We start from the raw sequence: 14,629 nt of genomic DNA, 5'->3' as shown, positions 1-14,629 counted from the left end.
GTAGACACCCGTGGTCCCTAGCATAGTGATCTTAGTTGCTGGAAATATTTAGCCTGTTTTTTTTGTTTTTATTTTGTTTTGTTTTGTTTTTGTTTTGTTTTGGGTTTTTTTTGTTTTGTTTTGTTTGTTTTTGTTTGTTTTTTATTGTATTAAAACCAAGTTTGCATAACTGACAGGACGTAGCTAACGGGCGGCAGTCGAGTTGGGAGTTGACAATGATCTTGAAGCTGACTACTCGCTCCTGAACGCGATTGGGTTTGGAGGTTAGGAGATGTACCCAGTTACCTCAGTTGTCAGGATAGGTAACCAATGTCCTCTGATGGTCAGTGACCTCTGTTGTCCCGGACAGATATCCAGTAACATCGGTTGGTCCGGAGAGGTAGCCAGTGTCCTCTGTTGGTCTGTGACTTTTGGTCCGCAGAGGTATCTAGTGACTCACTCTTTCGCGACACTCTTCCGTTAACTCCGTGTCCTCACACCCCGATACCGTGGGCCGAGATTCATAATATCAATCACTTGATTGCCCGGTCCACATTTTTATGAACTGTCAGCTATATGTCAAGAACAGCGAACAACGAACTTTTCACTGTCGAAAAGCCCTCCATCGACCTCGTAACTTGTGGTTCCTAGACGGTTCCTGTTGTAATTGTCGGAACAATATAGACGCCATGGCATTTGTTGAATATGGGCAATGTCCTTCCCACGCGAAGAAAGTTTGGTGTTAGCTGTGCCCAGGTGCTTAGTTGCAGCAACTGGACTGTGCTCATAATTTGGTGTCTAAATTAAATAAAATAATAATAATTTGGTCTAGCCGTCACGAAATCTGCTTTGGGTTTCTGTTTTATTTATTATGTCTTGCTGTCATTTCAGTGGGGTCACCCCTGTCAGTACATATCCAGCAGGATATTCTGGGCTCTGTTCCGTACATCCTAGTTGGTCAGTAGCATGGTGTATTTCACCAAATTAGCATAATTACCGATAGGTAGCGCTCTGTGTATCTATTGATATGACTGTATAACGTGTTTCCCGTCTCTACCTGTAATGGGGGATATTCTGGGCTCTGTTCGATATATCATGCTTGGTCAGTAGTATGGTGTATTCTACCAAAGTGACGTCATCACATATAGGTGGCGCTGCGTGTATCTATTGACATGATTGTATGACATCTGTTTCAGTGGGGCCACCCCCGTCTGTACCTGTCCTGGAGGATATTCTGGGCTCTGTTTCATACATCCTGGCTGGTCAGTAGCATGGTGTCACCACTAGGTGGCGCTGTGTGGTTTATCTACCTCACCAACTGGACCTACCTCCTGCTGACCATCAGTGCTGTGATGGACGCAGTCATCGTCGTGTGCGTCAGGATCAGCAGACAGGACATTGTTGATGGTATAACTAATCTCAAATGTAGAATTAGTCTCGCAGTCACGTTCATGCCATCACAAACTGGAGCGAAAGGAATGTCGCACGCAAACCATACAACTGCCAACACGGCTCCCCTTTGTCGTTACTGGGTGCTTGCACACGCAATACACGAGGAGCATCATCCGCCGATAGCATTTGCAATCTCTGACTAGTATCTTTTCTTTTATGTAACCCCAAGGCAAAGTCGATGTCCGAGCTGACATTGTCTGTTCTAGTCACCCTTCAATCGGCAAGGAAACACTGCGGAATCATTCATACATGGTACAAAACATAAATCCCGTTGGGGTAGGAGCTGTTCCGGGAGTGTTTGGTTTAACACCGCCTTTAACAATTCTTACGTTACCAATTGTTTTGGGAGGTTAGTCTGATATACAATTTTGTAAAATGGTCATGGGTACAGTGCAGACAGTCTTAAAACAATCTAAGGCGATCCGAACCTAGAATCACAGATTTCTGACTTGTCGAAGGAACGCAAATGAACTTGCAACTAAAGGAATTTTCAACAGTGAAGGATACTCATTATTGTTACAGGAAGTCTTATGTTGAATTACTTTTCATTTCAGGCTTCACATCTTATCTACCCTGGTACCTCAAGCTATCCTGGCTCCTGAACAGTGTCGTCACTGAAGGGAGTGTGCACATCAGCGCCATCTACTGGATTTTTGTTTTCTCGGGTACGTTCTTCAAGTGCACAAACGTTTACCAGTATGAGTACATATTTTTGATTTGTTTTCCTGATTTCTTTGGCTTTCTCGTGCGCGCATTTTCTTTCTTTGTTTTTGTTTTGTTTGTATCTTTTGGGGTTTTTTTTTGTTTAGTTGTTGGTTTATATCCTATGCCTTTTGCATCCCCAAGTCTTATGCCTTAATCATGTGTGACAATGACAAATTAGTCATTTACGTTTTCAGATCAAAATCTTACTGTGTTGAGATTCATCCTCCACGGTATGAACTCCATCTACGTCTTGTGCAACCTCTTCGTCACTGCCATGCCCGTTCGTGTGTATCATGTGATCTACCCAGTTATTTATGGCGTCATCTACACAGTTTTCAGTGTCGTTTATCACATACTTGGTGGGACCAATGAAAAGGGAGAACCGTATATCTACAAGATTCTTGACTGGTCCAAACTGAAGCGGACTCTACCTCTTGTGTTTCTGAGCACTTTTGTGGCTCTACCTTGTTTGTATTTAGTTGTTTTCTTTCTTCACAAATTGAGGACATACCTGCGATCCTTGTGCCTCCATGACAACGGTGACATGAGGATCTTGGACTTGTCCAACGACCGATCTGACAGCGAATGTGCACGCGTTTGAACATTTGTCGTCTCAGACAAAACAGGAAGAATGTGAAAAACATAAGACAATGACACAAACTCTGAATAATATTTCAATCAATCATTGAACATTATGCGAACAAATGATACCATCACTGCTTGCCGGTAAAATCACGTTGACATCATTGTCACTGGGAGTCTCTGTTACTGCAGGCTTTCGATACATTTTTCCTCTGGCGTTGGCATCCATGACATCGACCTACCTATACCAAGGGACACAATGAGAACCCTTTCCATACGTTAAACTTGGACCATTATCCAATGGTAAGCTGCATATATATACGTTACTCAGCTGTCAACGATCAACAATACTGAGCAAAACTGTACAAGTGACACCCCTTTGTATACGCCTACTTAGAGCAGTGATTTGTTTGCACGCTTGCCGTGTATGTTGTGATCATGACGTCACCATTGGTTGTGTGCAGGACATCATTTGTCTTTCTTTGAAGGTGTTGTATTTGGTCATAAGAATAGAACATGTAAAAATTATGTATCTCGTACAGGTGTGTAAAGTATTGTAAATATTGAACAAGTAAATACCACTATGTCACTGCACCCTTTATCTAAGAAATCTTGAAAATGAACTTCTTTGAAACCTACAGAGATTATCGTTTCTGATCTGCGCAATCAGTTGTGTTTACGCGCTTGCTAACCTGTACCAACAAATCTTCAATAAACTAATGTGCATGGATTTTGAAAACTCGTCAGCATATATAATGGAAAAGCGTTGCAGAAGAAACAACTGACCTTAATGAAAATATTTCCTTTCAACCAATATTCTAAAGCAAAAGACAATAACTGTAGTGAGACATCTTGGCAGCAGTCCTGGATACCATGTAGTACCTCCTGGTACACATCATGGCAAGTATCAAGACGCATTTGTAAATGTCCCTGGTTTGTGTTATTGTTTGGCTTTCGCTACTGTATACAGGTATGTTCCAGCTCTCTGTAAATAATCTCGCGCGTGTGTGTGGATCAGACGATCCACTGTCATCGGGAGCACCGATGTACACAATTTGCACGGATTACAAACCGAATTGAACATTTTGTCAACCAATATTCCCCACACTCCCATAAATTTGATATAAGAGCATCAGTATGCTCGAAAAGGTTGGTATTACTATAATGTTAAACTCATCGTGTTCGACCTCGACACACAGAATTAATACTGACTGTGTGGTATCTTGTGTATGGACATATTCAGTACAACAAGTTATGGCTATGTTACTTACAACAATTTCAGGTCCAGCTATCAGCTGTCTCTTTACATGAATCAAGGCATGTCCCAAATATTCACACAGAAAGCATTTAGATAAGAACATTAGCTCAGCATTGATATTATGAAAACACATGTGCACACGGTGACCCTGCTCATCTGACACATCAAGATGCCAGCATGTTTGAGAAAGCACGTCAACGTTACCTAAGAAGGTAGTGTTACGGTTAGTAGATGTCCGTGACAAAAGGTATAATAACTACCCTCTGAACCAGCAAAATATAACACAGACAAGTTTAAAATATTCAATAATATATTGAGAGAGAGAGGGGTAGGGGGGAGGCTCGTTTCAACAGTGAGAAGTGGGGCGTGGAGTGTCAAATTTGGATGTAGGTTGTTGGTCAAATGTTGTTGACAGACGATGATAGGCAGAGGCACACAACTCCAGAATAATTCCGGGGGTAAGTCCGCGTGTGATCGTCCGTGTCGCACAACAACCAGCCTATATATATACGACACACAGTCGAGAATATTCCAACAAAGCATGACCATTTCGTCCTTTCGCCAGAAAGTTCACGAACAGCCTCCACTAGAGGAAGTAAACAAATAGCTAGCCAGGGGCAGGTAACTGAAGCGCTATCAATATGGCCTGTAGCTAAAATATTATTGCCGTGATACGAAATGTGACCAGTAATAACTATCACTCAAAACTCTAAACATTATGACCCAGTAATAACTATCACTTATTCAATGATACTACAAATAACAGAAAACACACTCCTAACAATAGAAACTCACTTTGTACGCACAATTGTCCCAGATAATTAATTATTATCATTTACCCGTTGTAGGTCTGTCACATTCTCCGATCTCACACGACCATGAAGTACATATGTCAGCTCTGATCTTATACAGCGGTAATACAAGTACTTGATCCTCAGCTACAATATAGGTGATTTAGAATTGTGTTGTCACCTGTGTGAGCATAAAGACGCCTGTAGAACAGAAATACCAGAGAATGTTTCATTTTCATTATTCTATTTGAAGCGTTCAATCAATGTCTTCATAGGTAGGTACAGTTCGATGTTGCATTTGCTTCTGGGATAAGTCATACTGAGGGTTCCGGTAGACGTATTTTGTTTACATATTGGTGTCTACATCACATCATTACATTCAAGTCAAAGTGGTGTTCGCCTATTGTCATACTATATTTATGGTACATCATACAGTACCTTCGGCTCTATTCGTTTTAAAATATACCATTCCATTTTCACACAGACGTATGAAAACCATTTCCACATTCACACACACTCACACAAAATTCTAAAAGCACTCGACTGTAAACAATGGATGATTCCACGTATCACTATGCAATAGCCTAAAATCACCTCATTAAACGATGCGGACAGCTTAAAGATCACATATACTCTAGGAGATGCAAATGCATAAATCACTCACTGGCATCGATATAAATGAAACCCAGCCATTAAAATTACTCATTTCGATCTTTAATTACCTTGAATCGAGCTTTTTTGACAACAATGCACAAGTCACAGCTGAGAACGAATTTTCAACCAATCAGAGCGGCGCGTCTCCGTGACGTAATATGAGATTTAGATATGAGAGCCGACCTAGAATTCATCTAGAATTCGTGATATTTAGTTTACAGGTTTGTACAAATCTGAAATCTGAAAGCAACACTCAAAAATGAAATACCAAAGGGAGCAAATGCTGAACCTCACAAAACACGCATACATAGATGTGTAAGTATAAAATTAATTTTCTTACGTTTACATACAAGATACATGCATTCATACTTTCCCACGTACTCTTTGCTGCATACCTCTTTTGATGATATTTTCCTGATTTGCTAACATAGTGTTAAACTTACGCCTTGTCAGCTGTTGTTTAAATATAAAACATACATATATAGTTTATGAATCTCTGAAAGAGGCAAGTAATTATCAGTAACAGTTACACCTTTGATTTATCGTTCAAACAGTATTCACACACAGCTGCATAGCATCAACAACAACTGTATAGAAAATTCCACAAATTCTTTATGAGTTTTATATGCAAGACATGTTCATAACCTCTACAGCGAAGTCTGAAAGCAATCTAGTCTCAGGTAAAGAACACCTTACAATGATCACACCGTCCCTTCAAGGTGGAGGCGGTCCACTCGTCTATGTTACGTGTATGTATTGCTGGATTCCACTAAGGTGGTGCAGGTCCTGCATCGTGTCATCCTCTAAAACGGATTCCACAAAATAACCAAAACGCAAACCAGTGTCATGACTAACATGTAATGCCTTTAAAGACGTTGTTGTCAGATGTCGTTACAATAATCTTCCTTTCTTGGTCTAAAGCAAAAGGGCTGTAGAGATTTATTCATCTTAGCTCCAAGGTTAGCATTATCATAAGTTATCATCATATATCATCCGGAAATCTGTTTGTGGATATATTTAATTGATAAGACATTCTGTTTGCAGTATATGTTTAAATGACACAATTTTTCGTTTGGAAAGAGGAGTTTTCTACATGTCGAGCCTCTCTTTTGAAACTCTCTACCGAACCATATCAAACTGGCACTGAGCACTTTTAAGAAGGCCTTAAATACATTCCTTATAACTAAAGCTTACAATTGACGGTTTCCCTTCTGTAAATATAGTTTTAATGCGCCACGAATATGCATGAACAGCGGGTGGACACCGAGGCATTACAAATATCCACTATCATTATTACAGCAGAAAATGAGAATGTTCTGTGAATATATTAAGTAAAAAAACTAGGATATATTAAATAAATAGCACGTTTTAATGAAACGAAAGCGTGCTAAATGAATAATTTAAAGGTTCTCCTAGAAGACACATTACAAAATGATCATGGTTCGCATCTTGTTCTTCTGTTGGCTTGCTGATAATTAACATATCTGTCTTTGTTTTTCGCTTTCGGCATCTTAAAAAATTAAAATAATTTTCAAAATGTCGGCCCGATTTAGTGAGGTTACATGCCTGAAAATGTGTAATTGTTTTATTGTGATGGTACGTTGGTTCCCATTTATAACGTTTATGTCGATTTAACAGAACTTCAGGGAAGCAGTTTACTTAGTGTGAGTAGAGCCATTTTCAAGACTGCTTTACAAAAACAACCTATCTCCGACACCACATGCTATCTAAACGACTCTAGAGCTTTATGATACTGCTGTACTCTCCCTTCAGTTTCTATTTATTAAGATGTATTGTTTGCTCCAAGTCAAAAGAATTGTCGGTGCTTAGGAACGATTTAACCAAGACACAATTCATACATTAGAAGCTATAACTTCACTAATGCATGGTTAATTGTGTAGATAAACCAGGATTAAATCACTAAAACAGCATTATTTATACAATATATTATTTTACCTCCTCAGACCTGATTATTACGGCATATATCTCTATGACTCCATGATGTTTCAGGAGAAACAGGATTCTTTTTTGTATTAACTTGATTTTGCTGACAAATAGGAAGACATCAATCTGACCACGTGGCACCTAACATTACAACATACATTTGACATTTACCAAGCACCCTGTTACATCGAATATTATAATCTTTAGTCCAGGATACTTTAACCCTGTATCCTATCACATCGAATATCTTTGGTCCAGGACCTGATACCTCATACTCTCTTACATCAGAATGTCGGTATCTTTGGTCCAGAACACCGTTAATTTGCACCCTGCCACATCGGACCATCGGTATATTTGGTCCAAGACAGATGTAGACGTGAATACTTGTTTCAAGATGCTAACATTCCAATGTTTGAAGTGTATTGAAATTAAAGTCATGTGGATATTTTTCTCTAACAGAATTTTGCATCATTGGAAAATGCATGAAAAATGTCGGAACAATTTTGCAAAAAGAAAGTGTTCCTAAAACTATGAAAGAATCTTCAGTCGATATGTTCAAAGAGGTTAATCTACAATTAACTGTTTAAGGCGCACTTAGCAATCTTGCTTCTATATATTGCAGATGTGCTAAACGTCAGTATGAAGGGTAAGGATGCATGATGTCTACACTCTTGTTTATTCTACGTAAAGTACGAGTTCGGTAACATCTCCTTTTGACGACTGACGGGTGAATAAGTAACGGCTTTTCCGCCTAAGACGTCAGAATTAGTAAGCACGGCCAAACTCCCGTTGCTAGGGATTAAAAAGAGCTACCTACATAAATCCCTACAGAACACCCTCTCCGCATGTTACAAAATGCGATGTAAGCACCTCAAATTACCACACTATTCAAATCTTAACAACTTTTGAAGAAGATATAAAAGTCGCTCAGACATTGTCTAAATGGCGATGACCTGCTGTGAAGGACACTTAAGATCACCTGGAGGAACCCTTTTGCATCAACTGGATGCAGGAACTCAAGCAGAGCTACTGTTTGTGTATGTAGCCTCAAGGCGCTTGTACCGTAACAAAATTAGATCCGTCTACATCAAAGCAGCCCGTCGCAGTGAAAGTTTTTCTCAGACGATGATATACAAATCCTAATCTCCTGATCAAGTCAATAGATAGCATTGTTGCATGCACAGTGGCGGATACAGACATATTTTCACAGTAACCTGTTCATACCCATGTGCACATTATGTTCCATCTTTGATAATTTCAGGTTTATACATTTCCACAAGTACCCACGTATGGCAGGTATGAAGAAATATACGTTCAATCGTTACGACCGGATCAAGGGCTGGAATTTGAACAGCCATGAAACAGACTGTCTTATACTGCATCAGGCAGTGTAGGTGAGGGATTGTAGGTAATTCTGTTGAAGGTCATTGGCGGCTATGATTCACCCTGTCGTGTTCACAACTCTCGTGTAACGCAGCTGATCCTCATACTCTCGGGACATCCAGCATGCAAATGGCACCGTCAGTCCAGAAAACTAATTCAACCTTCTTGTATGGAACTCCACGCCGTCATTGTACCTGTAGTATGCACCAGATACATCCATCTGGCATATCACAGTGGAAAGAACACAGCCCAGAGCACAAAGCGAATTAGAGTAAATGTTTTCTTCATTGTATAACACATGTTTGGGGATTCAGAGAGGACGATATTAATTTTGTGCGGATACAGAGCGCAACAACGCCCCTGCATGATGGTTAGCAGCATCGCCGGAGTCTGTATGGGAGAGGAAGGTGTTGCTGTTATCTGGACAGTGAAACACACGTGGACCTTTATCGTCATTTGAGAATAGTGGAATGTCGAAGTTGGACTTTTGCTTAATGACGTCCTATGTTGATATATAACTTAAAGAATATGAATTTTAAGCTCCATTATAACTGACTAGATGGTGTCATGAGAATGATCCGTTACAAATCCAACAAGCTAAGATAAAGGCAGGAGAAAGGCCAAATGGAATCGTGATTAGGTAGAGCCTCGTATCTCACGTTCATGCGTCCGTGCTTGAATTTTATATATGTACGTCTGTGTTTGTCTTTGAGTGTTTTGTGTGCGTGTGTGTGCGTGTGTGTGTGCACGCGCATGCGAGTGAACGATAAAACGTGTATGTGGACGTATGTTGTAGTGCGTGTGTGTGTTTCCGTGTCCATGTGTGTAGTACTCTATGTCTACCAAACGAGCCAACGGTGCTGTCAGTATTATAACCCAGTGTTGCCTAGTTACCTACAATCGTTTTTATTTGGTGAATAATTACCCTACATACAATATTAAATGTGTATATACACAAATATCTTTTCATAAACACACACACACACACACACACACACACACACACACACACACACACACGCTGATATGTATTTGTATTCCGCCACATCTAAAACGAGTTCTGAAACGTGCTAGCATCTTGGCGTTTATTGATTTTACAGTTAAATATTCATAAAGATCTAACTCAAATATAAAGTCATGAGATCTCAAAACTCAAGGGTTTATTTATAATTCCACACATTTCAATCCACAAATTCAAAACCAAACGCATTACCCCCTTCGAGCTGCCATGGGCCCTTTGTAATTTCTGTAACCATGCTTCAACATACAGAGCATCACCCTAAAGAATTCTTTCGTGATTATTGTCGATAAATGTTTCCCTAAGGGAATTTATTTTCATTTGAAGCAAAGTGTTGTATTCATATTCAAACATTACTCCCATTCGCTCATCAACCTAAACATTCTATTTGCTTTCTTAATCCCAGTCTGTGATAATTATAAAACAGGAGGAAAACACATTTTCGAACCAGCTTTTGAAAGGGTGATTTTCACATTCGTGTCCATCGAACAATTATGCTAGTGTTTCCTGTTCTCGCGGTACTTACTGATATCAGCTGAAAAAAAAATACAAACAGTTCTTTTCGTATGAATGTTGGCTGTTTCAAATGGAGAGAGAGACAATAGGAGACGGACCTAAAATGATTGCTTTGTTAACATAGAGGTAGCTGAATTGATGTAGATACGTATGTTCTTATTCCTACGCTGCAAAACCATTCGCCATGAAATGCTGTTTACAGATCTGAACATAAATGTCGAATGAACGATCAAATAACGAACGAGAATCTCGTTGTCTCTTGTCATTAGCATTATCTTTCAGACGAAACATTTCATTTGAACAACTGGAGTTTCATTTCCAGGGTCCCTCTAACCACTGCTGACATCGGAGTCTTATGACAAACGTGCTTCTTCCCCTGCTTCAGCCTCGTGAAAAACAACTGCTTACTACTGTAACCCCCGCGGGAGACACATACAACCTCTCCTTGTATCAAGGCAAATGTTGTAAACACCCTGCTTAGGAGCAATTGCCAACGTGTCACACTAATCAAACCATTAACATATATAGCTTACACACTGGGGGAGATGGTCTGGCACATCACTGTAAATCTAATAGAGTCATACTTCAATGATATGGGATCAAGAATGATATGTTTTATGTTTATCGTCTTATAATCTGAGTAGGGAAAAGTGGTACTCCTCACTTTAAGAGGTTAACTGTAATAGTTGCAGACTATAAATCTTAACAATGTTCATATTATTTAGACGTTTTGACATTTTTAGTATTTTGACAGAGCATCAAGTCTCACTTATCACCCCTTCACGGTTATACGATTGTAAACTCAGTGGGATAGTTCAAAATTTGCGGTATGCTTAAAAATGCAGAATTTTTCTTATACGAAAATGGTGCCTTAGATTGCTGTATCACAGGTTCGTTTTCCATTCACACTTGTTATATAAAAATTACGTTTATAGATTATATCATGTGATGATAATATCAGTTGTTTTTGTACATGACTGATTTAGGAATTGTACCTTTTTTGTTGCACTCTGGGTTAAAGTAAACGATCAGAAATCAGTGCATCTGCGGGTGCTGAAACGTGATGCGCGTTATTTCCACTTGTTATATATGCAGGTGATGCCTTGAACAAATATTTTCCTTTGCCGCCTGAACTGATCTTGTGAAAATCGTGTTTACATTGTTAATCTCGGTTATATGATATGGAATCCACCTTTAGAGCCTGACAGATGTCACTTACTGTCTGTCACATACCAAAGTAACCACAACAGAAGAATAGTTTGTTTTGCAAAACTTTATTCCTCCCCTTAAGATATAAGTAACCCCAATACCTATACTAAACTAATTCTACAGGTGCAAATACAACTAACTAATCTAATTACCTAACCTAGCTACATATACAGTTCTGTCTACCACTTAAATTGCTAAAGTTCTAATAATACTACTACTACTACTAACTACACTAAAATCCTAATACCCTCACTAATATAGATAATGATTACATATAATCCCAATCAGAAACTAAACAATTGAACTAAATAACAATAAAGGAATTTGCCACTCAGAGAGAACACTTTCTCTTTACAATGTAATCAGAATGTCAGTGCACTTTGGTTCCACTTGGTGACGTCATGGTATTTGTGTGGTATCCCTCACACCCAGGCGATGGTTTCCCTCACGGAGTTTAAGGGGCCTGTGTAATGGTTGATGGCTGTGCCATCCACATCTCACATTACTAGGAGATACATGCTCCTTGTACAACAGGGAAGACTCTTGTCTGTCTCCTTACAGGCGGAGATACTACCCCTCTCCTTACTTTAAGGATAACCGGCCAGTTCCGGGACACTACAATACAATATAAGTAACTACAGTTACTCAGTAAGACATGTGTCAATGTCTTATACTTTATGCATGTACTTTACTCCGATTTACATATTTGAAAGTGGAACAGGTTTTGTGGAACGATAACATTCAAATTTTGAATGGCTTTGTGGCTATATAGTGTTACAATATGCACATATATCTAGAAATACTACATCAGTAAAACAATTTCTTGCTACATCTACTCAATCAATAAATACAAAAGTAATAATGATAATAAAAACTTACGCCAGCCAGCGTGAGATGCAATCCCATACAAAAGTTGAACCCATACAGGTGAACACAGTGGTGATTCTGGCTGACTGTGCAGATTACTACCCTTCCTCACTATTTATATTGACCTCCCATACCCAAGCTACTCAACACCTCTCTATTGTTTACAAATTAACACCCCAGCTCTCTGGCCATACCTGGTCACGCTTCCCTGAACATAACCCTGTTCCCATAGTATTACCGAACATAATCTAACAACAACTCCCAACAATATATAACACACTCTAACAATACCATACTACATCTATTTACAGTACCATAAACTAATTATATAAACGAAATCATCTGTGATCTTGACATCACTCCCCTCTTCAAGTAATTGTACACAAGTACAATTATATATTACACTCAAGATCACATTTAAGTTTGTTTTAATGCATAAATATCATAAAACACAATTGTCTAAATGTACAATAGCACAGTAATACATAAGAAATAACTGCTGACAAATAATCTGGATATGCAGAGAGTACATTATTTACACACTGCCATACACATAGTATGACTAGGGTGAACACCGGCTCAAGAGATCAGCCCCAACATTCTCACTTCCTTTGATTGCACGAATTAGAAATCTGTAGGGTTGCAAAGTCAGGGCCCACCTCATCACTCGTCCATTGGTCATTTTTGCCTTGGTCATCCATATTAAGGGCTGATGGTCAGTCTCCAAAATAAATTCTCTCCCATACAGATATCTTTCTAACTTCTGTATTTTATATGGTGACTGAGAAGGTTCTATCACCCCCATGTCTAACATTAGCTGTATCTCCTTAGCTACAACATCTCTCATATGATGAGGAAGTGGATAGGGCTTGGATCGTATAGGCTCATTACATGTCAGCTTGATCTTATATTCCATACAATCTACCTTCCCTGGTAAATCACTCAGTACATCTTTGAATTCACTTATGAGCTCCTTCACCTCATTTTGTTGCTCCTCTGTCAAATCTTCAGAAATGTCTACATCCTGATACGTTTCCTTAGAAACTAAAGAAGGTGAAGCTATGTCTAACATACTCACCTCTTCAGCCTTGACATCCACCAGACCAGCACTGACATGCACAAGTTGAGCTATGCTGACGTCACATACAGCTGTGTCCTTGACCTCCTCTCTCTCAATGTACCTTTTCAGTAGATTGGCATGATAGGTTTTAATCTTGTTACCAACCTGTATTCTGTAATTGCCAATGCCAAAGGTATCCAGTATTTCATATGGCCCTTTCCACTGCAGCAACAGTTTGTTTGAATCAGTGGGCAACAGAATTAATACTTTATCACCAACCTTCATTTTTCTTGGCTTGGATTTCACATCAAAGAACTTTTTGTATTTACATGCTTTCTTTTGAAGTTCTTGCTGTGCTACGTGAATAGTCTCCTCAAGACGGTTTTGAAGATCTAGCACATACTCATATGTGGTTCTTACCTCTGGATTTGGTATATCTCTTGTCCAGATTTCCCTCAGAATCTGTACTGGTCCTCTCACAGTGCGTCCATATAAGAGTTCAAATGGGGCAAAACCCAAACTCTCTTGAGGTACCTCTCGGTAAGCAAATAACAAAGCAGGTACATACCTGTCCCAGTCATTTGGTCGTTCTGCACACATCCGTTTCAGCATCGTCTTCAAGGTTCCATTGAACTTCTCCACTAGGCCATTGCACATTGGATGATAAGGGGAAGTAGTAAGCTGATGTATGGACAATAGTCTACTTACCTCCTTCATCACGCCTGACGTGAACTGGGCTCCCATGTCTGTTAATATCTCCTTGGGGATACCAACCCTACTGAATATCTCGAACAGAGCTTCGGCAACATATTCCGTCTCTACTCTGGGTAAAGCTACTGCTTCTGGGTATCGTGTTGCATAATCAACCACCGTCAGTATATACCTATTACCCTTGTCTGTGACAGGATACAATGGACCAATCAAATCAACAGCTACCCTCTCAAATGGCACTTCAATTAATGGCATTTGTCCCAGTGGTATTTTCCTTACCTTTCCCTTCGGCATGGTACGTTGACAAATATCACAAGACTGAACATGTCTTCTGACATCACCAATTACTCCTGGCCAATAAAACTGTGAGATTACCCTATCTAGAGTCTTCTTGATTCCAAGATGTCCACCCATCAGTGCTTCATGACATACCTTCATTACCTGTGTGCGCAATCCAACCGGTACTACTGCCTGTACAACTTGTTTACCATTGTCCATTT

At 39.5% G+C, this 14,629-nt stretch overlaps 1 protein-coding gene across 2 annotated transcripts in view; it reads left to right on the top strand.

Moving 5' to 3' along the window:
- The window catches only part of LOC137296089 (protein rolling stone-like), a 355,451-nt gene extending 351,994 nt beyond the window's left edge, over window positions 1–3,457 (top strand). For both annotated transcript variants that reach the window (XM_067827755.1, XM_067827756.1), the window contains exons 2-4: window positions 1,176–1,386; window positions 1,986–2,096; window positions 2,331–3,457. In XM_067827755.1, the coding sequence (XP_067683856.1) occupies window positions 1,176–1,386; window positions 1,986–2,096; window positions 2,331–2,737 (729 nt within the window). In that variant the 3' untranslated portion in view covers window positions 2,738–3,457. The remainder of the gene's footprint in view (window positions 1–1,175; window positions 1,387–1,985; window positions 2,097–2,330) is intronic.
- The last annotated feature ends 11,172 nt before the right edge of the window (window positions 3,458–14,629 follow it).

Source organism: Haliotis asinina, chromosome 9, assembly GCF_037392515.1.
Source record: "Haliotis asinina isolate JCU_RB_2024 chromosome 9, JCU_Hal_asi_v2, whole genome shotgun sequence".
NCBI lineage: Eukaryota > Metazoa > Mollusca > Gastropoda > Lepetellida > Haliotidae > Haliotis > Haliotis asinina.
This window is presented reverse-complemented; position numbering and strand designations above follow the sequence as displayed.